This window comes from Felis catus, chromosome B3, assembly GCF_018350175.1.
Source record: "Felis catus isolate Fca126 chromosome B3, F.catus_Fca126_mat1.0, whole genome shotgun sequence".
NCBI lineage: Eukaryota > Metazoa > Chordata > Mammalia > Carnivora > Felidae > Felis > Felis catus.
In genome coordinates, this window is record NC_058373.1 from 141,902,498 (window position 1) to 141,930,181 (window position 27,684).

A 27,684-nucleotide genomic window follows, 5' to 3' on the forward strand; every position below is an offset into this window, starting at 1 on the left:
CAAAAGTGCGGTCTATGAAGAATGCTTTGGGAAAGGCGATTCGGGATAAAAATAACCAACAATCTTTTCAATAATTCAAGCTCTTCCGCTCTGAGGTGGCCGAGAGACCATTTGTCAGGGACGTTGTAGAAAAAGGACAGGCAGGTTGGAGACCGAAGAGTTTAATGTTCTTTATTGATGCTGAGAATCTCTGATTACCTCTCATTTTATGGAGTGACAATCTTATCATAGAGTGTATTTTATATTTTGATATCAGTAGTGAATGGTGTCTTGAATCCATGGGAGAACCAACCCTTGACTTTGGGATTCTATATTATGTCAATTTGCCAGGGCGGCTGTAACCAAGTAGCATGCACTGGGGGGTGGGGGGAGTGGGGGAGAGGGTCTTAAGCAGCAGAAGTCGATCACTTCATTGGTCTGGAGGCTAGAAGGCCAAAATCAAGGGCTTGTCAGGCTTGCCTCCTTCCGAGGGCCACAAGGGGAGGATCCGTCCCAGGCCTCCCTCCTTGGTTTCTGGACAACTGTCTTTTTCCTCTGTCCACTTTTCCTGTGTCCTAACCTTCTCTTCGTATATGGCCATCAGTCCTATTGGATTAGGGCCCACCCTAATGACCTCAATTTTTAGAAAATGTTTATTTATTTATTTTGAGACAGAGAGGGAAAGTTAGAGAGCAAGCGAGGGAGGGGCAGAGAGAGGGAGACAGAGAATCCCAAGCAGGCTTCTCATTGTCACCCAGGAGCCCCACGAGGGGCTTGAACTCATAAACTGTGAGATCATGACCTGAGCTGAAATTAAGTGTCAGACGCTTAACCATCTGAGCCACCTTGGCACCCCCCTAATGACCTCAGTTTGACTTCATGACCTCTGTGAAGACCCTGCATCCAAGTAAGGTCACATTCCGGGGTAGTAGAGGTTAGTCCTTCAACGTACGAATTTTGAGCTGACACAGTTTAACCCACAACACTAAGTGAAGGGCAACTTTTCTTTGCTCTTAGAATATAATCAGACCCCCCCCCCCCACTTTTCAGTGCAGGGGTCAGCAGCAGTAAATACAATGATGCGGTCATGCGGCCATCACGAACATCTATCTCTAGAACTTTCTGATCATTCCAAACTGAAACTCTGTTCCTATTAAACACTAACTTCCCACCCCCCTCAGCCCCTGGCACCCCCAAGTCCACTTTCCGTCTCTATGAATTTGACTCCTCTAGGGACCTCATACAAGTGGAATCATGCATTATTTGTCCTTCTGTGTCTGGCTTATTTCACTCGGCATAAGGTCCTCAAGGTTCATCCGTGTTGTCGCAGGTGTCAGATTTTCCTTGCTTTTAAAAACTGAATAATATCCCATTGTACGTATATATCACATCTTGTTTATTCATTCGTCTGTGACAGACACTTGGGTTGTTTCCACATTTTGGCTGTTGTGAATGTTGCTGCTATGAACAGGGCTGTGCAACTATCTCTTCAAGACCCTGCTTTCAATTCCTCTAGGTACATGCCCACTAAAGTAGAATTTTCTACTTTATTCTTTGAAGTGCACATATGACTCTTTAAATCGAGTACACGGCCACACTGGCAGTTTGGAAAATACTGTGTTCTGTGGCTATATTCCCAGCCCCAAGCACGGTGCCTGGTACTGGATTAACTATTTTTGGAGAAATGCTGAATTAAACAATAGACACACGAGGCCTACGTTTCTGGGCAATTTCGTTTTTTATTACTTCTCTATGAATAAAGGCTACAGAGTTTCTATTTTCCTATCTGTTCTCCACACATTGTACAGTATGCTTCGATTAATGCCACTAAATGCTTTGGTTCTATTGTCCTTGAGAGTATACATCGCTTATTACAATGACAACAGTTTCTGGTCTTGGGCCACCAAGTATTTCAAAATGACACAGAACAACAGACTGTTTAAGTGTTTGGGTGCAAAACCCATACATCATTAATTAAGTGCTCAGAGATCTTCCTTGGACTCTCCCCATGGATCTTTTTCTTAAGTTGTTTTTTTTTTTTTTTAATTTTTTTTTTTCAACATTTATTTATTTTTGGGACAGAGAGAGACAGAGCACGAACGGGGGAGGGGCAGAGAGAGAGGGAGACACAGAATCAGAAACAGGCTCCAGGCCCTGAGCCATCAGCCCAGAGCCCGACGCGGGGCTCGAACTCACGGACCGCGAGATCGTGACCTGGCTGAAGTCGGACGCTTAACCGACTGCGCCACCCAGGCGCCCCAAGTTGTTTTTTTTTTTAATGTTTATTTATTTTTGAGAGAGAGACAGAGCATGAGCGGGGGAGGGGCAGAGAGAGAGGGAGACCCAGAAGCCCAGGCAGGCTCCAGGCTCTGAGCCATCAGCACAGAGCCCGACGCGGGGCTTGAACTCACAAACCGTGAGATCGTGACCTGAGCCGGAGTTGGAAGCTCAATCGACTGAGCCACTCAGGCGCCCCCAAAACATAGCCGTTTCATATTCTAGGTTAAGAGCGTAATAACGATCTTTATCATCTCAAAAGCAAGTGGACTGAGCTCCTGTTAATTGTAACTTTGCTCCAGTGCAAGTAACATCTTCTCTGAAAATCTCCAGCTCAATTTTTCTCCTGCCCCACTTCTGAATTTTCTTTCTTCTTAACTCTCCTTAGTTGTGGTCAAAGATCATTATCTTTAAAGTCATAAATGAAGAATATTAACATTCTTCAGAAGAACCCTCTTTTAATCACTTATTTATAATTATCATTTCCTTTCCAACTTTAAGAATGCCACGGTCAGCTTTTTATACCAAGTCTCTGCTGTATCCTAATTTGTAAAACTGCAACGTGGAGTAAGGGTAGGGTTAGGATGGGATTCGAAGGCGGAAAGGTGGGAAACGGGAAGACAGACAAGGGTAAAGGTCACGGTGCACCTGCGTTAAGTCTTGTCCTCTAAAACCCCCTTCTCTACAGCACCTGCCTCTTTTTTTTCATGCACATATTTTATTGATTGCTTGATTTGATTTTTTATCATTAATTTTATGCTGTATTTATTTATTTTTTTAAATATGAAATTTATCGTCAAATTGGTTTCCATTATAGCACCTGCCTCTTGCAGTCTACCTGTGCTGGTCGGTGGCCGGGGTGGCTTTCTGTGACCCTGCTGCCTCCATTGCCCTCTGTATTTGGCCCGCATTTCCTTTTCCTGCCAAAATTCTCAAACACGCATCTACGTGTGCTCATCTTTTGATGACCAGCAGGCCCTGGCTCCTGTCCCCACTGGTCACCAAGATGCTCCTGGCCACCCAGCAAGCTCTTTGCTACCAGATGGAGGCCTCATCCTCCACGATCCGTTCTGCAGAGAATTCTGTGAAAGCGCCCACCTCTTTGCAACGCTCAGCGCTTACAGTTTCTTCATTTATTTTTTTCACATGCTTGTGTTTTTTTTAAATCAGATATAATTTATTGTCAAATTGGTTTCCATACAACACCCAGTGCTCATCCCAACAGGTGCCCTCCTCCATGCCCATCACCCACTTTCCCCTCTCCCCCGCCCCCCATCAGCCCTCAGTTCTCAGTATTTAAGAGTCTCTTATGGTTTGTCTCCCTCGCTCTCTGTAACTTTTATTTTTCCCCCCTCCCCCTCCCCCATGGTCTTCTGACAATGTCCTGTTACGTTTCCCTGTTTCTCTTTCCTGATGCTCCTTTGGAATTTCTTTCTCTCCTAGCTACCGCTACCAGTAGTCTCTGCCCTGCTTCTGTTGACTTTCCATTCTCACCTTTAGAAAGTTCATTAACAACTTCTACCCAAATCCCATTCGTTCACTGGCAGGCCATCTCCAATCTCCATTTGCTCCAGGCATTTTGAGTGGGATGCTTGCTATCTGTCTTGGCTTCCCCGCCTCTCCAGCTGTCTGCCCTACAGGCACGTCCCTCTGGCCCATCCCTCTGGCCCACCCTCAGTCTCTCTTTCTTCCCTCTGGCCTGGCCTCACCCTGGGCCACTCCAGCTCCAGGCCCTGCTGTCCTGTCCACACACAGACTCATCTCTCTAATGCAGTCTTAGCAGCCACTGGCTTGTGTGCAAGCCTCCCACCTTCCTCCTGCCGGCTGTGTTCAGGCTCCTCCTCCGGCCCTCCGGGCCTCTCCTACCCGGCTCTCCCCCACCTCTGTGCAATCTCATTTCCCACCTGTCTGCAATACAAGCAGTTCATTCCTATCAGACCAGCCCTTCGGCCCGTAGCAGACCCCGGATCACTCATGCTGTCTGTCCTTCATCGTCCTTCAAGCACTGGGACGGTCCAACCAGCAGTGCCCGCAGCCCTTCAGGGTCCCACACGTGTTTTTCCTGTGAACAATCCCTCTTGTCCCCCTGTGCTTGGTCTTCCTGACCAGGTCCGGGGTAAGGTCTTCAACCTCCCTTCTGCCCATGATGTCCAGTGATGTCTAGTGCCAGTTGTCACTTGCATGGACACTTGCAGGGACAGAGCCCCCGCCCTCACCACGCCCTCTGCTTCTGCCTCTGAACCCAGTGAGGCCCACACACCGCCCTGATGGAAACTTTTTACTCATTTCACCTAGTGTGTTCAACCCACACAGGCGAATACTAACAACTTGCAACCCTTCAGACATGTAAGTGAATTAGAACATGTAAGGGAATCACGTGTGGTTATATCGTGTAAGTGAATTGTGACAATTGTGTGACAAGGAGCTCAAATGTTGGCAGTCTCTCCTGCGCCCGGGGGACCATCCAACGGAGACATTCTTCTCTCCTGCTTCCTCCTATGTTATTTACCAGCACCGGTACTTGACGCGGAGCGTGGTGGAACTCCAGTCATTAATGCAGTGTGTGAGTGTGTGTGAATGTGTGTGTGTGTGTGTGTGCGCGCGCGTGTGCGCGCGCGCGCTGGGAAAGTTACACACTGGTGGGTCCGGGTGCCTCTCCTGCTATGGAACTTGTTCGGAACTCGCTGTCTTCCCGAGACGGAATGCACACGGCTCTCTGGGCTCCTGGAACCAGTTAACAAGTGTGTAATGTGACAAATCTGTACCGCAGGGGCCGATCAGAGGGGAAGGAGCAGAGCAGATGTTGTGGCTCCTTCCCAGGCCGCCCAGACTGTGCGGCCCCAGGTGCCCCGGCCTCCATTTGCAGCGGCAGGCCGCCTCTCTCCCCGCCCGCGAGCCGACGGCCGAGCGGAGTCACCACCCCGCGCTAATCCTCCCCGGAGGCCGGGCCTCGTGGCGGCGGAAAACGTGTGGGGAGAGGGGCGCGCCGCGGCCGGAGGACGCGGCCAAAAGCGGCGCCGCTGCGAGGGGGAAACGCGGCCGAGATGGGCTGGCACGCAGTCCATGTTTGGGCCTGGAGCTGCGGGCGGGCGCGGGGACGGGGCCTTCGGGGAGCGCGGGCCTCCGCGCCCGCAGTGGGGGTGGGGAGGGGCTCCCCCCGGCCCGGCTCCCCGCGCGCCCGCCCCGCCGCTGCCTTTGTCCCCCGCGCCCCCCCCCCACCCCTGCGTCCCGCCCTCCCGGGGACGCCGCGGTCCCGAGAGGCGGCGGGGTCCGGCCCCGGCACCCCCGCAGGCCCCCAGCGCTCGGGCACCCGGCCGCCCGGCCGCGTCCCCGGCCCCCGGCCCCGCCCCGCCGCCCCGCCGAGGCCGCCCCCTGGCGGGCAGCGCCGGCAGCGCCGGCGTCGGGCCCGCGCGGCGGCGACGGCGGCGGCGGCGGCGGCAGCGGCGGCGGCGGGCCCGGGGTTGCCATGGTAACCGGCCGCGGCCGCCGCCACAGCAGGGCCGGCCCCAGCGCCAGCGCCGGCCGCGGCTCGGCTCGGCTCAGTGTGGGGGTGAGCGGCGGCGGCGCGGCCGGGCCGGGGGGGAGCGGGCGCGGCCCGGCGGCCTCAGCATGGAGGACGGCTTCTCGAGCTACAGCAGCCTGTACGACACGTCCTCGCTGCTCCAGTTCTGCAACGGTGAGGGGCGGCGGCCGGGAGGGCGGGGGCCGCGGGCGGCGGGGGCCGGGGCCGGCGCGGGGGCGAGGCCGGGGCCGGGAGGCCGCGCAAAGTTGCGGCGGAGGCGCGCGGTTCCCGCCGCCGCGGGCGCATTGTGCAGGCCCGCGGGCCGCGCCCGGCTCGCCCCCGCCGCCCGCGCCCCGCGCCCCGCGCCCCGCGCCCCGGGCCCCGCGTCCGCGCCCGCGCCGGGCCCGCCAGGGCGCGCGGGCGGCGGCCGGGGGTGCCGGGGACCCGCGGAGCGCACGGGGCCGGGCGGCGCGTGGGGAGGCCGGGGCGGCCGCGGGCGCGGGGACGTGTTGCTCGGGGCCGCCCGGTTCGCGTCCGCCTGGGAGGGTCCGCGGGAGGAACTCGGAAAACAGACCGCCGAGTAGCACAGCACTCCCTGGGGAGGTGCGCGGTGCTCGTGGCGGCCGCAGCCTGCGAAGCCGGTCAGTTCTACTTTGGGGAAACCGCCGCCGTGCAACGCGGTGCACAGGAGCGGCGAACCTGGCTGGAAAGTGCTCGCACTGTTTTGTTTACGGGCTGGTAGATCTTGTTGCATTAAAAAAAAAATTTTTTTTTTACAGGAAGGAAACGGTAAATAACTACCAATATGACATCTTTAAAAGAAAAATGTAATATTCTCGTGCTTGAAAGGCTTTATTTAGTCTCACTAGCAGGGTTGAAAAAGATTTTCACACCACAGCATATTTTATGAGAACCCGAGGTATGATAATTCATGCACAAAAGTTAACCAGTTTTTTTTTTTTTTTGACGTCGGATTTATTGCTTTATCAGAGGGTCCCAAAAGTTTGTCAACGAAGAAGCAATGTGTGTTGTATAGAATTTGCGAATAATTTGGCATTCTAGGTGCTTTGACAACTTGAGCAATTTATTTTTGCCATTGTAATTGTGGTGTAGGGAAACTTTTCTAGCTCATCAACACCTGCCTGCAAATAGGAGGTATTAGCTGTAGCAATGAAGATCCCTGGGTGTGTTGATTCTTCCTCTATAACGATAGTTTAATTCCTGGTGGGATCGATCTCTTTTTCGTGGAAGCGTTTTCCTGATTGTTTTAGCAGCCTATAATTTTCATGTTAATCACATGCAGGCCTTCATTAACTTAGTAATGCGCTCTTCAGTGGAATGAAAGTTTTGACTCTCCAGATGTAACAGCAGTTTCCCAGAGCAGAAGCCCTGTGTTTTCGGTCCTCAGGAGGTGTTGAAGGCAGATAGAGTGTATCTGATGCTCTGGGAGCCACTGGAATCCCTCACAGTTTGCAGTCGTGGGTCTGATTTTGCTCTCCCATAAGTTGAATAGAGTTGTCGGCAATATTTTGAATAGTTTCCTTAAATGACCTACAATCAATCCTATTTGAATTACTATTTTTTAAATAATGTTTATTTTTGAGAGAGAGAGAGAGAGAGAGAGAGAGCGCGCGCGAGCATGGGGGAGGGGCAGAGACAGAGGGAGGACACAGAACTTGAAGCAGGCTCCAGGTTTCCCTTGTCAGCACAGCGCCCGATGTGGGGCTCGAACCCACGAACTGTGAGATATGACCTGAGCCGGTCAGACACATAACCGACTGAGCCATCCAGGTGCCTCTTGAATTGCTATTTTTGATGTGAAGGTAGTACAGCCTCCTACATGTTTTCGATAAAAATCCTTTTATGTTAGTTGTGAAAAGCATGTGGCTGAAAATTACATTAAGTGAATTTCAGGCAGGAAGGGTTTTGAAACATTAATATGTGGGCATATATGCTGACAGTTTGATTTAGGTTATGAAAACGAGCCTAGATATTTTTATTTGAGCAGTTGTTTGGGGGCCTGGTCATATGTTCCTAAATAGCAGCTCAGTTGTAGAGTTGACCTACACATCTATTCATGAGTGTTTTGGTTTTCGGCCTTTTTTTTTTTTTTGTTGCTGTTAATTGCTCGTTTAGCAGTATTGATAAAGTATTTTACTGGAAATGATGTCTAGAAGCAAGTAAAGGCCAGCTCTTATATGTTGCATGGGTAACAGTTTAAGAAAAAATCACATTAAAATAGCTAAACTCCAACAGTAAGATCATTTCATCATACAAGTGAATGAATCATAACTGTTGAATTTCTTTCCTCAGTTCTTAGCTCTGTTTTTATTATGTTTTGGTTACCATATGAATAAACTTTACAGCACGAGTAGTTTATGGGGGCAGAAATGGACGTTAACGGATGATGTCTTAAGCAACAGATGTTTTGCTGTGAAATTCTTCACTTTAAGAGGCTTCCATTAAGTGAAAATATAAATGAATACAATTCAGTTAATGACTATGATGATTCGATTAAAACACTGGATCGTAGCAACACTGTTTCCCCAAGAACTAAATGAAACATGTGGGTATTTCATTAGCTGCCTTGGAAAACAGATTTTTTTTTTTCTTCTTAAATTAGAGATTTACACGACAATGGCCAGGCTACAACAGTGTCATAGATGAACTCCTCTGTTTTCGTACGTTGCTGAAGCTTCCAGCTTTTGATGGTGACAGGAGCTGAAAAGTCATAGTTCCGTATTAGCTTCAGAAAATCCAGGCCATCCCTCTTCGTTGGGGGACGGTCACAGTTAGCATTCTCCTGGGAAGATAAATATATAAACGAGCGGGAAAAGAAAGCTTTGTTCGAATGAATGAAATTTCCGTCTTCCCCTGATCTGTGTTTCCTTGCTGTGTCCCCTAATTTGCAGCGGATACTACGTGTAAAGCCAGGCGATGTGTAGTTCATTCATTCTCTTCTTTCAGATATTGGTACCTTGATGTTAGGAGAAAACTTGGGCAGCGTTTTTTTGTGTGTGTGTGTGTTTTTGTTTCTCTCTCTCTCTTTTCTTCTCCCAAGTACTTAGAACTCTTGTCGAACGAGCTAGAAACCGCAGACTTCTTTTACTGCTCCGGGAAAAACCGCACCAGTTGAAAAGTGAAGAAAAGTTATCATTGATAAGCCAGTTTAGGATTTGGGACATACTTAACCGTTCTCTACTCCCTGGTTTCTCCAAAGCCTCCCGTTGAGGTAAGTGGTGTTACCGCCCTCTCTGGCACAGGAGGAAACTGAGGCTCAAAGAGATTTGGTGACTTTATGAAGCCACACGACTCGAAAGGCTTGGTTCTGAATCTTTTTTTTTTTTGTTTCACTAGCAGCTTTACTGAGATATGACTGACGTGCCTTTGAAAGTGTACAACAAAGTGCCTTTTCACGTAGTCACAGAATTGTGCCCGCCTCACCGGTATCTAATTTTAGAACATGTTCATCAGCCCAGAAAGAAACCCCCTTGTCACTTGTCCCCCCCTTGCCCGAGACCCTGATGACCACTAATCTGCTTACTGTCTCTGTTGATTCTGAATGTTCTAATGTAAACGGAATCATCCCGACATTTGACCTTTTGTGTCGGGCTTCTCTCACTAAGCATCGTGTTTTAAGGTTTGTCCAAGCTGGTAGCATTTGTCGGTTCTTTGTTCCTTTTTATGGCTGAATAACATTCCATTTTATGGATGTACCGCGTTTTGGGGATCCATTGTCCAGCTGATGGGGTTTGGGGCTGTTTCCACTTTCTGACTATTACAGAGAATGATGCTCTGATCGTTCGTATACAGGCGTTTGTGTAGACCTGTGTTTTCACTTCTCTGGGGGCGGATGCCCAGAAGCGGAACTGCTGGGTCGTATGGGAGCTCTGGCTTTAATATTTTTAAGGTACCAATCTGAATCTTTCGACGTCGAAACTATCTACCTCTTTTTACATTGCACCTTGCCGATGAGAGAGGAGCAGAACTGGAGGAAAGAGGGAAGTGGGAGCAAAGAATAAAATGTTGCTATTTCATTGAGTCCCTTTGGATGCTTTCCATCAGTTGGGGCTCACCAGGAAGCATTGTGCACACCCTTGCTGAGAGGCCATGGGTTGGAAGATCTCAGCCTTTGAGGGGACCTAACAGGTTACTTCATCTTGTGGTTGACCTTCTTAAGCCTTTGACCTGCTTCTTCAAAGCACAGCTCACCCAGGAACCCAAATGGAAAGCAGATGAACACAGAGCTGCTTCCACCGAGGTGGCATGAGTACAGCACCCTGGCCCTCCTCGCCTGCCCCCTACCTTTACCCTGGTCCTGTGCCCCCCTCCCTCCAGGGCTTGAAATCTTGGTTGGATAGGAGGATGCTTCAGAAGGTGTATAGCTACTGTTTGAGCCGTTCCAAGGGACTGGAAAGTCCTCTCTCCATGCAATCCATTCATTCTTTGGACCGTTCAGGCTGCCGGTTCCTATGTACGCTCAAAATTTGGCCCAAGTTCTGCATCTTGGATCCACAGAGAATAGGTTTAATCTCTTTTCCATACACTAGGTTGTCACATGTTTGAAAACAATTGTGGCTGCTCTTTCTGAAGTCTTCTTCTAGCTAAACATTACCATGGGAAAAAAATATGCCTCATAAGATACAATTTTAATCATTTTGGATTGCCTGATCTACATGTGTTTCCTTTTGTCTGTATGCCTTTTAAACTTGGACATAACTGAATGTGGTATTCTAGACATGGTTTTTAAGCAGAGCAGAATAGAGTAGGATACTTCACCTCCCTTATTCTAAAGTTTATACTTCTTGTAATGCAGCCTAAGATAATAGCTCTTTTGCTTTGTACTTCTTACTGATCTTCACCTAAAATTCTTGTCTGTTTTATATGTGTGATGGGTAAACTCTTTCTTTTCTTGCTTTTACCTTTGCTTTTTGAGGGCGAGTTTCCTCTAGCACGCAGAGCCCTATCAAGTTACAACACCGTTGTAGTCTGGGGTGTGATGCTGTCAATAATCCTGGTGCTCAAAAAAGATATTTCAGCGTTATCATAATATGGAAGTTGGTCATTGCCTTAAAGGGTTATGATTCTGGATAGTAGCCTTGTCTCTGTCTTCCCTTGGAAGGTGTCATGAGAGACCATCAAATTCCTTCTAAAGCCGGCACATAGTTTAACTACCGGTTCCCTGATCTTCTCCTACCAGTGTTACTTTTTTTTTTTTAAGTTTATTTATTTTGAGAGAGAGAGAGAGCGAGCGCAAGGAGGGGAGGGGCAGCAAGAGAGGGAGAGTCCCAAGCAGGCTCTGCACTGTCAGCACAGAGCCCAGCGTGAGGCTGGAACTCGGGAAACTGAGGTTACGACCTGAGCCGAAATCAAGAGTCGAATGTGCAACCGACTGAGCCACCCAGGCACCCCGGGTGTTACTTTTTAATAACCGTGGCGGGTCAAGTCATTGGTACCTGCTACTCCCAGTCGTGTTGTGAAATCACCATTATTAGTCTTTTGAGCTACTGCTGTTTATATTTTCTAGTTTTGAAACAGAAAATCTTTTTAATTTCTAAGGGTTTATATTTTGAAAATTAAGAATAATTGGTTTAAAATCTTGAACATCTTAAAAAAAATTTTTTTTAATGTTTATTTTTGAGACAGAACAAGCGGGGGAGGGAGGGGCAGAGAAAGAGGGAGACAGAGAATCCCAAGCAGGCCCTGCAGGTGTCAGCGCTGAGCCTGATGTGGGGCTCGAACCCACGAACCATGAGATCATGACCTGAGCCACAACCGAGTCAGACGCTTAACCGACTGAGCCACCCAAGCGCCCCAAGAATTTCTTACTGGTACATTTGGTTCTCCACCCGGCAAGGAATTTATTTTATAGCCAAACCACAAGCATTTATGACATTATAAACAAACCCAAGCGTGTTGGTGGAAAATTCACAAAACTATGCTTAAAAAGTAACCGTTAGTTGGTTATTGCTAATTTCTGAGATAGTGTGAGCCTTTTTATATATTCTCTTAAAAAATAAACACTTTAGTTGGGTGGAAGGTAGATAAGGAAAGAGGAGTAACATCTTTGTTGGTAGTGTTGTAATCAGGTCAGGCCGTAAAACTAGTAACGTGGAAAACTTAATCACAGCGGCATTAAAAACCGTACATTAAAGCGTTGGTTTTATTAGTAAGGGCTTAAAATCGATGGTATTTGGTACTACTTATAAAAATCTCTTTCAGGAAAAAAATCTTTAAGCTTATTTTGAGAGAGAGCGCGTGCTCGCACGCACGTGAGCGGGGGAGGGCCAGAGAGCGAAAATCCCAAGCAGGCCCCACTCTGTCGGCACAGAGCCTGACACTGGGCTTGAACCCACGAACCTCGAGATCGCGACGTAAGCCGAAGTCAAGAGCCAGGTGCTTAACTGAGCCACCCAGGCGCCCCGCTTTTGGAAAAAAATATTTCTTATTCATCTTTAAAGTCCTAGCTTATTAATAGGGGGTTTCTAGTATTAGCAAAATGTTTTAAACGCCAGCAGAAACTTCGGTCATCAAACGAAGTGTGCTGTGACCTCGCAACGCTATGGAACTGTCAGTCCAGCATCCTGCCCCCAGAAGCTTCATGCTTTTCTCACTAGATGTTGGACACATGGATTTAATACTCTGCTGGAAGCAGCAAGTGGGCTTGAATGCAGTCCAGGACCGGGGGTGTCCTGGGGTGCACACAGGACCAAGTGCACATCCTCTTTGGTTTACTTTAAAGAAATGGCTCCTTGCAAGAGTTTCTCTTTCTTTAAAGAACTAATTTCTAAAAGAAGAGTTAGGGAGACATACTTCCAATTTTGTTTCCTCTAAAGCTGTGTCCTTGTTGGAAAATAGTCTTGGTGTGGAAAGCCACCTTTTTGCAGAATGCTTAGTTGTGTCTTAAATTGCAATATTTATTCTGCCAGCTGTCTGGAAAAGAACTGAACTCTCCGGGCTTGATAAACGACCCTAGATTTCCCTAATAATCATCCTGGACTCTTCTCTCCCCCATTCTCCAGTCTCATTTGGTGTCGTGGATTCTGCTGATCATCCATCCATCCCCACCGCTCCATTCAGAAGCTCGTCATTCTCAGCTGGGTTTTTGTTTGTGTTTTTGAATCTTTTTTTTCAACCTTTATTTATTTTTGCGACAGAGAGAGACAGAGCATGAACGGGGGAGGGGCAGAGAGAGAGGGAGACACAGAATCGGAAACAGGCTCCAGGCTCTGAGCCATCAGCCCAGAGCCCGACGCGGGGCTCGAACTCACAGACCGCGAGATCGTGACCTGGCTGAAGTCGGACGCCTAACCGACTGCGCCACCCAGGCGCCCCTTGTTTGTGTTTTTGAATGGCAGCCCCAAGGGGGTACCTGGGTGGCTCGGTTGGTGAAGCATCCGACTTCGGCTCAGGTCATGATCTCGCGATCTGTGAGTTTGAGCCCCACATCGGGCTCTGCAATATCAGCGTGGAGCCCACTTCGGACCCTCTCTCTCTCTCTCTCTCTCTCTCTCTCTCTCTCTCTCTCTCTGTGTGTGTGTGTGTGTCTCTCTCTGCTCCTTCCTGCTGGTTCTCTCTCTCTCTCTCTTTCTCTCTCAAAAATAAATAGATTAGAAAAAGAATGGCAGCCCCAAACTTGTCTTTCTGCCAGTCTCAGCCCCCTTCAAGGTGTTCCAAGGGTGCACATTGTCAACGTGTTGCTCATCGGGAGCTAGACATTCAGTGCTGCCTTCACAGTGAGTTACTTAATGACCCCAGGGATAGAAGGTACTAGGAAGTCTAAGGAACCTCGTAGAGGGTTGCAGGGCCTTGGACTCGGGGCATGAGTATTGGCGTCTCCTAGGGAAGGCCTGTGTGAGTTCTTCTTTCCAGGATGAGTGGAAGTCAGACACTGCAAGGGGGTGGGGGGAGTGGGCAGGGTGGGGGGGAAAAGAGCCCTCCAGACCAGGACGAGGGATTAGGAAGTAGAGAGTGGAAGGTCCTTTTGGAAACTGAAAGGCCTCCTACGGGGCAAGAAAGAGGAGCAGAGTGGCTTGAGATGAAGGAGGGAGGGTCCAGTGGGGCTTCTCGGCCACACTGAGGGGTTTGATCTTCTTCTGAGGAGCAGAGAGAACGTGGCAGAGAATTTTGAGGCAAGGGAGTGACGTGGTCAGAGCCTCAGGGAGTCTTGAAAGGGGGCTCCCCCTGCAACGTGGAGGGTAGGCTAGAAGCAGAGGGGGAGGGGGCCGGAGTCCACTGCGTGAAGCCAGGGGATTGTGGTGGTGATTTCCACTCGAGGGGCACTTAGGGCCACCTCACCGGGACGTGCATCATCGGGGTCAGGGAGAAGAGGGAGCCAGGGATGACACCGAGACTCTGGCTCACCTGACTGCCATTTGCAGAGCTAGAAGGAGCTAGAAGGATGGGCAGGCAGATGATGGTGCGGCTTGCGGGCGTGAGGGACTGTGGGCCATACAGGCTGAAGGGCTGTGTGGGCTGTGAGCTGTGGGCTGTGGGGCGCAGAGCTGGGGAGGCGTCCGGAATAGGATACAAAATTCGAGAGCCATCAGTACATAGCAGCTGAAACCACGGTAGAGATGAGCTCACCTAGGGAAGAATTTGACACTTGGAATGCTCTTTCTGGAAGGCAGACCTGATCACAACAGCCTCCTGATTGAAAGTCTTTGGTGCCCCCCTCCCTCCCCGGGCACCCAAGGCCCTTAGCGGGGGCTGCTGGCTGAGCCAGCTCCTTTTGCCCCCCCACCTGCCTGAGTCTGGTGAGGCCTTTCCCCGGTGGCCACGTGGTCATCTAGTCCATAAATCTCTGTTACCACGATTATCCCAGAGGCCCGTCACTGTGGCTTATTTTCATGTGTCATTAGGCTGTCACCACCTTCTGGGCAGAGTCTCCTGGTGATCATCTCGGTAGCTGTGTTTCAGCAATGCCCTCCTGGTCCCTAATGGCTCTCCTGGTCAACGCTGGTTAAGTGGGATCAGGGACCACCGTCCTGGCCCCATCGCACCTCCTCAGACACACGCACGGGCAAAGTGTCTCACGTGTAACAGGTGTACCCTAAATCGTGGTTGGAGAAAGCTGTCGGGCACTTCTCTGTTTGCTTGAAATAAAGTCTGTGTTTATGTGTTCTTTGTCGCATGTGTTTATAGATGACCACGTGGCCACCGGGGAAAGGCCTCACCAGACTCAGGCAGGTGGGGGGGCAGAAGGAGCTGGCTCAGCCAGCAGCTCCCCTAAAGGCCTTGGGTGCCCGGGGAGGGAGGGGGGCACCAAAGACTTTCAGTTAAGAGGCTGTTATGCAGTGTGGGTATATGACATCGTGTGACATTCAACTCTTCCCTCATCAAAGGACGAGCAGGCTGAGGCATTCAGAAGACGAGGCATTTCAGGCGAGGGACCTTATCGGCAAAAGGCCAGACACGCCACTGGCCCGGTGGCGTCCCGCTGGTCTGCACAAACATCACAGAATGCCGCTAGCTGGACTCCGGCTCTTGAATCCACAAGGAGAAACATTTGTCAAAAGCCCTTTGCGGTGCAGCGGGCTCCAAACGCATTATTTTCAGCCCAAGTAATTGACACAACGAGGTAGTTCTTGGCACAACCAGCATTTTTTTTTTTTAATTTTTTTTTTCAACGTTTATTTATTTTTGGGACAGAGAGAGACAGAGCATGAACGGGGGAGGGTCAGAGAGAGAGGGAGACACAGAATCGGAAACAGGCTCCAGGCTCTGAGCCATCAGCCCAGAGCCCAACGCGGGGCTCAAACTCACGGACCGCGAGATTGTGACCTGGCTGAAGTTGGACGCTTAACCGACTGCGCTACCCAGGCGCCCCAACCAGCATTTTTTAACATTACACGCGATTTGGCTCTTAAATCAGCCCCCCCCCCGCCCCAAAGTTGTTTTATGTAACGAGAATTTCACCATTCCTGGAAAAATACGCTCCAGTCGAGAAACCATCGGGTGGACTTCGGACTTGCTTCTGCTAGAGCATCCTTCCACATCTTAGCTGCCGGAGTTAACGGTGCCATTAACAGCTGCAGATCCTAGGAGGCGAACTGAGGGAGGAGCCTTCGTCCGCTGGGGAGTCACTCGCGGTGCTTAACCGTTCCGGGCGTAAGCCGTGCAGACTGCTCCTCGGGGACCGCGTGGGAGCTCTAATACAGATAATCATTTGTTAGCGTGGCTCCACCAAATTAGTCCTTTAGAAAGTAATTAAGCAGGACTGCCCACACACCAGTGCTCCCAAAGACTGAGATCTGGCTCTGTGTGTGATAGCTCTGCCTTCCTTGAAAATGGGCTTTTGCTGAGTCGCTGTAATTTAATTAGATACAAATATGTGTTCATACTGCATCTTGTACATAATTATAACGCTCTCACCACACGCTTGTCATTCCCAGACCGGACCTTGTGCTCTGGGAGGTGGGGCCGGGGCCCCTGAGTCTCTGGCTGCCCGTGTAGGCCCCGCTGTCCTGTGTAGACCGTGGGGGGAGGGGAAGGGAAGCTCTCGGCAGGCAGCAACAGGCGGCTGAGGCCTGAGCGCTTTGCAAGTGCCCCCTTTGTCCTCGCCGTACCCCTTTGATGTGGTGCCAGTGATGATCCCCGTTTTGACAGGCCAGGCAGCAGAGGCCCCGAAGTTTGGGTGACTTTCTCAAGGTCCCCCAGGGGCGCCTGGGTGGCTCAGTTGGTAAAGCGACTGATTCTTGATTTTGGACCAGGTCCTGATGTCACAGTTTGTGAGTTCGAGTCCTGCATCAGGCTCTGCGCTGCCGGTGAAGAACCTGCTGGGGATTCTCTCTCTTCCTCTCTCTGCCCCTTGCCTTCTCCTGCTTGTACTCTCTCTCTCTCTCGCTCTCAAAAGAAATAAACTTAAATAATAATAATAAAAAAAAAAAGGTCCCCCTGGCTGACACTTTTCAGAGCTGGGATTTGAACCCAGGCACTCAACACAGCGTTGCCGAGTGCCCAGTTACACTTGATGCATAGTGATGGGAACCATCCTGGACACAGAGGGGGCTTAGGAGACGGGTTCATTGTGTGCCTTGCATGCCACGCACTGGCTCAGACCTGCGTGCCCTTCCCTGGCTCGCGGTGGGGTCTCCGGACGTGTTTCCTTGTCTTCACCCCCGTTTCCCTTCCCATCGCCCCACTTCACTTTCTGAGACAGAAATCCCATTTATCTCTGATTTTCTCAAAGTCCCACGGAAGTTCCCCCATAGCTTGGAGGACAGGCCCAAATCTGGAACCGCCTCCCACCTGCCTCCCTGGCCCCCGGGGGCCGCCTCCTCCCCTCCCCCGCCAGCACCCTTGGATTCTGAAAAAGTCCAAAGGTGCTTGACATGCATCCTCACAGGCTGCGGCCCTGCCTTCCACGACCGTCTTCACCCGACTGCTCCTCGCGTCCTTTAGAACCCAGCTCCCTGCCCGGGGAGGCCTGCCCAGCTCAGAGCTGCTTGAGGCCAGTTCACCTGGTGCCCCCGGGCCTCCGGTCTGAGTCTCGGTGCACTCCAGACCACCAGCTTCTTTTCTAGAGGTTGCTGTGACACATTCGGCACAATCCGCTGACACGAGGGCCCACACCGCGGGCCTTGACCCAAGAGTGGGTCATTTCAGGCTGGTAACTGCCTACTTAGGAAGTTTTAACCGTCGCTCTGAGTAGCCCCTGCCGCTGCGTCCAGTCTTTGTGTGAACAGCTCTGTTACTTTCAGGCGCTCCCAGCACCTGAACTGTCCTGTCATCATTTTCGTCCTTTTCCCGGAACCGCTTTTAAGAACTTGTAATCGTGGTAAAATACACATGGCGTGAAGTGCCCCCGCCTAACCGCTTTTCAGCCTACAGCTCAGGGGCACTAATCACTCTCCCACTGCTGTGTAGCCGTCACCACTGCCCATCCCCGGGACGCTGTCATCCTGCAGAACTGAAACTCCCGAGCCCCGCCCCCAGCCCCTGGTGCCACTCCCCCCCCCTCCACCCCCCAGCATTCACTTTCTGTCTCTGCGAGTTTGACTACCCTACAGATGAGTGGAATCCTGCCGGATTTGACCTTTTGTAACTGGCTTATTTCACTTGCTGAACCCTTTTTAAAACCATTGTTTCATGAAGTTCTAGAATCCCAAACTGAACAACGTCTAACTAAGGGTTCAAAGCTGGGCTTAAAAAAAAAGGGGATTATTACCTCGAAGTTCAAGGCTGTCAGAGCCCCTGCTGGGTGTCACCTGATCCCCCCCTGCATGGGATCTAGCAGCTCTCCTGTCTGTGTAAAGTCTAAGCTTCTTATCTCTGGAATCCGTGTAATAAAAAGTGTGTTCTTTCCCGGAGCTAGCATCAGTACAAGGCCAGGCTCCAGAAGGGCGGTGCAGAATTCGGGAAACAGGGCTCAGACTCTGAGCTGTCCTGTAAAGCCATCGAACAGCCACAGAGGCCCCTCTGACACACAGAGAATGGTGACAAGTGTCTAAGCTCTCTCAGGGATGGAGGAGGTGGGAAAAAATGTTAGAGCAGTTTAGAAAAATGATGAGGGGCATATGTTTGCTACAGAAATTCCGTGACATATGCCTTCTGATCACCAATAGCATGCATTCTCTCGCAACTAGCTAAGAATCTAAGAAAGGAAACAGCAGATGTGAGACCCATGATCTAGGAAGGATTTGGGCGGGAGTCTTGGAATATCTCTTGAGTTTTTTCTTTTTTAGAGATTGCTGTTACACATTTGGCACAGTCCACTGACATGAATGTCTGGTTGAGCATCTCATTTGCAGGACTGTTTAAAAAGATAAGCAAGCATAGGCTGCCTGTGTGTAAAGTGGATCGTTAGCTCTTGCAAATTAGCACCCACGATCATGTGCATCTCTTTCGAGACCCTCTGTAGCCTATCAACAAATCACTTTTCCCAGGGTCCAGAGCGTGGGCTTTGGAGACGGACAGGTCTGGGTTGGACCTTCAAAGGAGCACGTTGCAGCACCCCAGTGCCCCCAGCAGCCTGCCAGCACAGAGAACGGGACGGAAGCGTGCAGGGAGGGTCTGGAGGGCAGGCGCCAGAGGTCCTGCAGCATGGTCTAGAAGGGAGAGGTTAATGCTGAGTGGTGAGTGTTGCCGTCCTGTTCTCTTGATGGTTGCAACATTGTTGATCTATCTTGGTTCCTGATGCTAAGCAGGCGTCCCATCGATGTTGGATTTGGGTCTTAGCACATCCCTCTACCTACCATTGTGTTCCTGCAGGATGCCGAGAATTGCCACGGCTCAGTAGTCAAGCCTTGTCGACCCTCATCCCCTCCTGTTTCCATGCTGAAATATAGTTCATCCCGGGCCCAGCCGAGACGGTCTCCTTCCGTCTTCCTTCAACTTTCCTCTGCACTTGCAGATTACGATACGTGCACCTCTGAGTGGCGCTTGGTTCACTCCATCTTGCATTGTGGCCGCCTCCGGTGCGGTCTTTGTTTCTGCCACCAGCTCGTGAGATCCTTTAGGGCAGGGCCCCTGCGTTGTCTGTTTATTTTGCTTCCTTTGTTGTGCAAGGTGCCTCACACGTAGGGTAGGTTCAGTAGACGCTGCTGAATGAAAACTCAATAGTAAAATTTTACAAAGGGCCTCGCTATCTTCACATTATCATGAAAGGCGAAGGGAGAACTTCCTGGTGCTGAAAAGCTTTTCAGTAATACCAAAAAACCCTTCTTCGTTGTTTACAGTAGTGAAATAAGTCAGTCGTGTGTAGCAAAGCCCCTGGATGATGGCCATCAGCGTGCAAACTTCCAACACGCATGGCTTACACATATCGGTGCACCTGGTTGGTGAAACACTAGACCTGCGACTAAAACTGCATACATGTGCAATTTGAGTTTGTTTCTTTACCCGGTGGTTATTCACCGTGGCCTCTACACAGCGTCCAACCACCGGAGTCTGTTCCCACACCGGAGGGATTTATGGAGAGACGGTGCACTGTGGACTAAGGGATTTTTCAAGGGTCATCGCGAGGCGATCTTCATCTCATTGAGCGACCCGAAAGCGTAGCCCCAGTGTAAAACAGTCCCTGCTCTAGTGTAGAGTGCTTCAGATCTGTGTCTCAGTGAATACAGCCACACTCTAAGGTGAGTAAGACACTCTCACACTCATTTCAGAGAGGATCAGGTAGGCGGAGGGATGCTGGGGAGACTCACCGCGGCCACGCAGGCAAGTCTCCCACAAAACCCAGGGCTCTCTGAACCCTGCCGCGCTGCCTTCTGTTCATTGTCTCCGTGTTAGCGTCTACGTCCAGCTGGTCGTGTACCTCTTTAAGAGTGCTTAACTGAAAAAAGAAGATAAGACCTAGATAATTGCACCTTTTATTCTGCAAGTTTTGGTGTTTTCCTGGATCTTGGAAATTATTTATAGATACACTCTGCTTTAAGAAAACCTGACATTTAGAAATCCGGATGTATAAAACATAAGGCATTGTGAGATTATTTAGAGGATTCTATCTCAGTTTCTTTTTAATTTTTGTTTTAAGTTTATTTTTGAGGGGGGGGGGGCAGAGTGCGAGCGGGGGAGGGGCAGAGAGAGAGGGAGACACAGAATCTGAAACAGGCTCCAGGCTCTGAGCGGTCAGCACAGAGCCCGACACGGGGCTCGAACCCACAAACCGTGAGATCATGACCTGAGCCGAAGTCGGGCGCTCAACCGAGCCACCCAGGCGCCCCCGTGCATTTTCTTAAATGTGTGAATTTCCCTATCTTTTTAAATACCATATTTACCAAATGTTGACCTTCACCATCACATTTAGGTAAAGTGCTATGCCTTTTTTTTTTTTTTTTAAACTCCTGTTCCCCTGAAATCACAATCCAGTGTTTCCTAAAGAGGTGGAGAAACCACCGGTCTCACAGTAGCACATCCTTATGCGTGCAGTTTTCCGTTCTCACCCTGAGGTGTGTCGGGCGCTCGGCCTGGTGCCCGGGGCTTAGGCTGGTGCTCTGTCTGTTGGCCAGCTTCCGACCCTCGCGCGGTGCCCTGAGATCCGGTAGCCCTGAGGGAGCAGAGGCCGCTAACTCAGCCCACATCCCTTATCTGGGATTTCAAAATCCGCAAGGCTCTGCACACCAGATGTTTTTTGGTAACTTGTTTGTTACTTAGACTTGGCCTGATCTGAAATCATTTGGCGAAGGGGGAAAAACAAACAAACAAACAAACAAACAAACAAACAAAAAGACTACAACTCCTCTGAATTGAAGCTTGTGGTTTTAATGGTTTATGTGTATTTCTTTTTGTGTGAGAGTTCTGCTTTTCTGTGCTTTTGAGCGTGTTTTTATGGGTGCTGCCCCAGGAGCCTCTGGGGATATTGGGTAATACATGTACCTGTTCCATGCTTCTGTTCCCAGGTCGGAATCTGAATTCAGAAGCGTATCAGGCACCAGGAGGTTGGGGGGGAGGGTTTGTGTGCCTGTGGGACCTGACGGCCAACCTGGCCCTGTGCACGGGGAGGTTGCTGCCGAGAGCGCACGGCTGGGCTCCCTCCTGTCCTGCATCCGTGGACACTGGCCTGCTGCTTGGCCAACGTCCAGGGAAAAGCCTGGCTTGTAGGTGAATGGCGCCCCTGGAGGGAACCCTGAAGCCATGATACTGCAGCCACCTGTCACCGAGTCTTCTAGAGCCAGCCGGGTGCCTCCAGAGCCAGGCAGCCCGATGTGCCTAATGTTGTGCTGACTTCTGTCCCGAGGAAGCAAAGCTCAGGGAGAGTCTCCTGACTTCACTATATTCCTCCCTCCCTCCCTCTGTCCCATCCACAGGAATCTGTGTGTCTCCTTTTTTTTTTTTTAAACATTTATTTATTTAGTTTTGAGAGACAGAGACAGCACGAGTGGGAGAGGGGCAGAAAGAGAGGGAGACCCAGAATCCGAAGCAGGCTCCAGGCTCCAAGCTGCCAGCACAGAGCCCGACGCGGGGCTCGAACTCACGAGCTGTGAGATCACGAGCTGAGCCGAGGTCAGACGCCCCACTGACTGAGCCCCCCAGGCGCCCCTGTGTGTCTCCTGTTAAGGGGCCTGGCACTTGGCTGTGACAAGTACCCCATCTGCCTTCACGTCTACTGTCTGCGGCTTGCGTATTGTTGTAGTTTCTCACCCGTGCTCACACCATTCCGTGGCATGGCTGGGCCTGGCCTTCTCCATCGTGAGGGTTGTGCGCTTCAGGGAGGAACGGCTCTCTATCTGCAGGCCCCACACCCCCTATTTTTCCTAGCCTGCTGCCTTCAGAGGTCCTCTGAAAATTATTTGTCGATTTGGGCCAAATTTCTACCTTCCGAGACTCACCTTTTCAAAACCCAATCCAGATGGGGTGGTGGCTCTTCTCAGATTCTTGGGACAAGGCACCCGACTTCAGCATGTGCCTTAGTTCTCTGTGCTGAGAAATGGGCTTCCTGATCCCTGCCAGCGAGATGGTCTGGGTCGTTGTGCCTTGTGGTGTGAACTCCAGCACTCTCCCCGACCCTGTGGGGAAGTGATGTTTCCCCTCCCCGACATGCAGAGACATCTGCGGGGTGTCCCCCGATGGTGTTACCTCCCCCCCGTGCCTTTTGGGGTTCACCTTTTCTGCTCCTTTCTGACATGCTCAAGAGTGTTGCCTGGCTTCCTAAGTGAATGATAACTGTGGGTTGGAATTGATACAACAGAGAATAATTTTGGTGGTTTGGGCCTGCTGACTTTCTCAGTGGTGCCTTGGCAGGTGCCCCCCACTCCCAGGTCACATACGCTCGAGGGCACTTGCGAGCCTGAAGACAACAAACCCCTCTGGGGATAGGTAGCCTGAGAAAGTCAATCTAATGAATGTTGTTTAACTATATCCACATGATGAGTCCTTTTTTGATCTACTGTGACTAGAAACAGTAACTGTGAGGCTGGCGAATTAGCATCTGAACCTAGTGGCCTTTTGGAGGGACCAAATAGCATTCAGGTGTTTCTGGGAGCTTCTCCCCTGCTAGGAGCCTCTTGGTGACCCTTTCTGGTTGATTATGCACTCCCAGGGTGCACGGCCCTCTTCCCTGGCCAGACAATGGGTTCTACAATTTGTCTGGCTCAGGGATTTCTTCCAAACCAACGAGACTCAAGAGTGTCAAGATTTAGGGCCTGTTTGAAACGGGTGGGTTGGGAGGGGGAACACAGGCTTCTCCGCAGGGTTGCTGAAAGTTTCAAGGGTCAAGGAAATAATATAAACCTTTGAATAGAGGCTCCCGAATCGTTTGTTTGGAGTTCCCAGTGCCTAGCATCTCAGTTACCAACTGCTTTGTTACGAGTTGCTTTTCTTCAGCTAAACATTCTCACCGGAGGGATGAAGCTTTTCTAAGTGTAACAATTCTCTTTCCTGATCCATTGCTAGCAAGGGGAGAGTGGGCAGAGGGCCCTTTAGCCAGAGGATCTCTAATTCACTCTGCCAAAAAATCCGTTCCACACTGTCAGCCCCACGTCTTTCTCCTCAAGGCGGAATAAATTAGGTGCTGCCCTTGGAAACCGAGTACGCTGTTTGGCCCGGGACGCTTCGTTAGCTACCTTTCTTGAGAAAAGATGATTAATCTTGTTATGCCCCGAGAAAGGGTTAGGGGTATGGCGGAACCAGTTTTGCGTGCTTTTAAATACCAACTCTTGTCAATTTTGTGTTTCTCGGCGAGGAAGCAACACGTGACGGTTTTGTGCAAGAGAAATACTGGCTTTGATTTCAGGGGGAAAAAAATACAACAGTCTTGCTTAGCTTAAAAAAAAATCTTCGGGGGCACCTGAGTGGCTCAGTCCGTTAAGCGTCCGCCTTCGACTCAGGTCACGATCTCATGGTTTGTGGGTTCAATCCCCACGTCGGGCTCTGTGCTGACAGCTCAGAGCCTGGAGCCTGTTTCAGATTCTGTGTCTCCCTCTCTCTCTGACCCTCCCCCACTCACGCTCTGTCTCTCCAAAATGAATAAACGTTAAAGAAAATTAAAAAATCTTCAAGGCAACAATTCAAATGGGTATACATTTGTATGGATTTTCGGTTGTAGAAGAGAGAATCTGATAGATTATCAGGACTGACAGATATAACTACCTGTTAGAGACAGAGGTGTAGGGATGTAAAAAGACTGTAAACTTGGCATATAAGTTATTGCGTCGAGTTATTAATTTGCATACTAATCCAAACCAATAACTAGTTATCAACTAAAGTGAACAAAACCTTGGACATCCTGAATACTTAGGTTTATGCTCCAGAACATCTGTCCCAGAGTCCCCTTTGCACGGTGCACGGAGGGGCTGGTGCCCGGGCTTTGAGGCTCTGCGGACTGCCAGCCTGAGGGCCAGCCGGGACCCAAGGGGGCCACCGTCCTGTGTCTGACACACCTGTAGCCTTCTGCAGTGTTTTGTGTTGCTCCTAAGTAACTTCTAAGAGACCACACTGTTCTCTCCCCAAACACTGAAGGATAAAGAGGGAAGGTGGCACTGTTTGCCATTTTCATGGAAATTCACAGAAGGAGAGGGCCTGCAAGGATTCAAGGCAGAGCTGATCTTCACTTTATTTCATTTTAAACGTTGTATTTATTTATTTTGAACAAGAAGGAGAGAGAACCCAAGCACGGAAGGGGCAGAGAGAGGGAATCCCAAGCAGGCTCCACGCTGTCAGCATGGAGCCCAACGTGGGGCTCGATTGTACGGCCCTGGGATCGTGACGTGAGCCGAGATCAAGAGGTGGACGCTTAACCCGCTGATCCACCCAGCCGCCTTCCAGAAATTCATCTTTAAATAAGAACCCAAAAAGAAGGTCAAAGGAACCAATTTTATTATAAAGCATTTTTTTTAATTAGTAAGTCTTTTTTTTTTAAATATATGAAATTTATTGTCAAATTGGTTCCCATACAACAAGGAAGTCTTAAAAAAAAGAATGGAGTCTGTTAAAATACAAGTTAAGGCTGTTTTACAGAGCATGGCTTGCAGCATGCAACCCGTTCAAGCCCTTCCAATTCTCCTCCCCTCCCCTCCCCTCCCCTCCCCTCCCCTCCCCTCCCCTCCCCTCCCCAAGCTCCATGAACCCTACAGCACATGGACCAGTCAGCTCCCAGCTATGAGGATGTCTTTCCCCACATTCCTAGGCCACGACTGCACCTCTGTAGAATGGCCATCAAGCAGGCGGGGGTCTCAGCGGTCCTTATTATAGCAAAGACAAACTGCGAGTGACTTTGTGCTAGACTCCGAGTGACGGTACTAGGCCGACAGGCTGTTTAATGTCCCAGCAATCCTGTGGTGGGCAGGCTGAGTTACTCAGCTTTACAGGTAGAACGGCTGAGGCTCAGAGAGGCAGAGTAATTTGCTCAAGGTCACACAGTTAGGGAGGCGCAGAACCAGCTGTTTCAGACTCTGGTTGGTTTGATTCCAGAACTGTCCTGCACAACCCACAGCTCCGAGTTTTGAGCATTGCCTCATCATTTTGAAATCCGTGAGTCTGAATTTCCCCCGGTGCTTAAACAGGTCTGTGAGGCTTTGTTTTAGAAACAAACTGTACGTCTTCAAATACGCTAACACTGCATCCCTTGTCGTGCCACGGTGAACACAGACTTATTTTAGAGAAAATTGTAATGATCTCTTTTTCGTGTACAAACAATGGTTTCTTCTTGTCTGCCTTTGTTAAAATGGGAATGAATAGATATTTATTTTCTGCAGCGTTGACTGGATGGCAGAATTAGAGATTCGTAGACTAACTCCTAAGTGATCGATGGGGGGACATTTCTGAGTTGTCTTTTGTGGGGTTTTCATAAACTAAGAGGATGTGTATGTAGGGTGTTTGTGATTTATCTCCTTTCTCTGTATGGTCTGAAAGGTAAACCACGTTGGTGATGCTGGCATTGCTTCTGTCATGGAGATGCTTATGAGAGGAGCATTTTTTTTTTTTTCATTCATGTGAAATTCACATAGAGTGTTCTGTTAGTTTCAGGTATGCAATATGGTGATTCAACAATTCTGTCCACGACTCAGTGCTCATCATAATCCTAACCTGTTTCACCCATCCCCCCACCCACCTCCCCTCCGGCAGCCATCAGTGTATTCTTTATATTTAAGAGTCTGGTTTTTCGTTTGTGTCTTTTTTCTTTGCTCGTTTGTTTCTTAAATCCCACACATGAACAGAATCTGACTGACTTATTTCACTTGGCATAATATACTCCGGTTCCATCCATATTGCTGCAAGTGGAAGATTTCATTCTTTTTGATTGCCGAGTAATACTCACCCTTGTATATATAGACCACATCTTCTTCATCCATTCGTCTCTTGAGGGACGCTTAGGTTGCTTCCATATCTTGGCTGTAGTAAATAACGCTGCAGTAAACATAGGGTCCATTTATCTTCTTGAATTACTGTTTTTGTTTTCTCTGGGTGAATACCCAGTAGTGGAATTACTGGGTTGTAGGGTAGTTCTGTTTCTAATTTTTTGAGGAACCCCCATACTGCTCTCCACAGTGGTTGTACCAGCTTGCATTCCCGCCCGTAGTGCCCGAGGGTTTTTTTTTTTTTCCTACATCCTCACCAACACTTGTTTCTTGTGTTGTTGATTGTAGCCATTCTGGCAGACGTGAGGTGATATCTCACTGTAGTTTTGATTTGTATTTTCCCGGTGATGAGTGATGTGGAGCATCTTTTCACGCGTCTCTTGGCCATCTGGATGTCTTCTTGGGCAAAATGTCTGTTCACGTCCTCTGAGTTTTTTTGAGGAGCGTTGAGTTATATTAATTCTTTATGTATTTTGGATATTAACTCCTTACCAGATAATTTCATTTGTAAATTCTCCCATCCCATTGCCTCTCTGTTTTGTGGATCGTTTCCTTAGCTATGTAAAAGCTTCCTATTTTGGTGTAATCCCAACAGTTTAATTTTGCTTTTCTTTCCCTTGCCACAGCAGACATGTCTAGAAAGAAGTTGTTATGGCTGATGTCAGAGAAATGAGTGCCTGTGTCTTCTATGACTTTCATGGTTTCAGGTCTCACGTTTTGGTCTTTCATCCATTTTGAATCTATTTTTGTGTATGGCATAAGAAAGTGGTCCAGGTTCATTCTTTTGCATGTTACTATCCATTTCTCGGACCGTCTTTTTCCCATTGCATGCTGTTGCCTCCTTTGTTATAGATCAATTGACCTTAGAAGTGTGGGTTTATTTCTGAACTCTCTAGTCTGTTCCGTTGATCTGTGTGTTTACTTTTGTGTCAATACCAAACTGTTTTGATTATTACAACTTTGTAGTATATCTTGAAGTCTGGAATTGTGATGCCTCCAGCTTTGTTTTTCTTTTCTTTCTGAGCTTATTTATTTTGAGAAAGAGAGACTGTGAGCAGGGGAGGGGCAGAGAGAGAGGGAGAGAGAATCCCAAGCAGTCTCTGTGCTCTCAGTGCAGAGCCCAACGTGGGGCGTGATCTCACGAACCATGAGATCATGACCTGAGCCCAAATCAAGAGCTGGGTACTTAACCAACTGAGCCACCCAGGCACCCCTGCTTTTCTTTTTCAAGGTTGCTTTGGCTGTTTGGGGTCTTTGGTGGTTCTGTACAAATTTTAGGATGTTTTAGGATTTTATTTGTTCCAGTTCTGTGAAAGATGCTATTGGTATTTTGATAGGAATTACATTAAATCTGTGGATTATATTGGGCGGTATGGACATTTTAACAACATTGGTTTCCCCAATCCATGAACATGGTATATCTTTCCATTTGTTTCTGTCATCTTCAATTTCTTTCATCAGTATTTTATAGTTTTCAGAGCACAGGCTTTTCACCTCCTTGGTGAAAATTTTCCTAGGCATTTTATTCTTTTTGCTGCAGTTATATAAATAGTGTTGCTTTCCTCATTTCTGTTCCTGCTGCTTCATTGTTAGTTTATGTAAACGCAACAGATCTCTTTGTTAATTTTGTATCCTGCAACTTTGCTGAGTTCGTTTCGTGTTTGCTGGGAGGTAAAAGGCGGCTCGTGG

At 49.4% G+C, this 27,684-nt stretch overlaps 1 protein-coding gene across 4 annotated transcripts in view; it reads left to right on the plus strand.

Moving 5' to 3' along the window:
* The window catches only part of EML1 (EMAP like 1), a 187,538-nt gene that overhangs the window by 50,043 nt on the left and 109,811 nt on the right, over positions 1-27,684 (plus strand). Inside the window, exon 1 of one of the 4 annotated variants that reach the window (XM_023256205.2) lies at positions 5,750-5,932. The exons of 2 other annotated variants lie outside the window; for them this stretch is intronic. In XM_023256205.2, coding sequence (XP_023111973.1) covers positions 5,866-5,932 — 67 coding nt within the window. In that variant the 5' untranslated portion in view covers positions 5,750-5,865. Of the gene's footprint in view, positions 1-5,749; positions 5,933-27,684 lie in introns of those variants that run through there. One more of the 4 variants, XM_023256206.2, reaches the window with a different exon arrangement.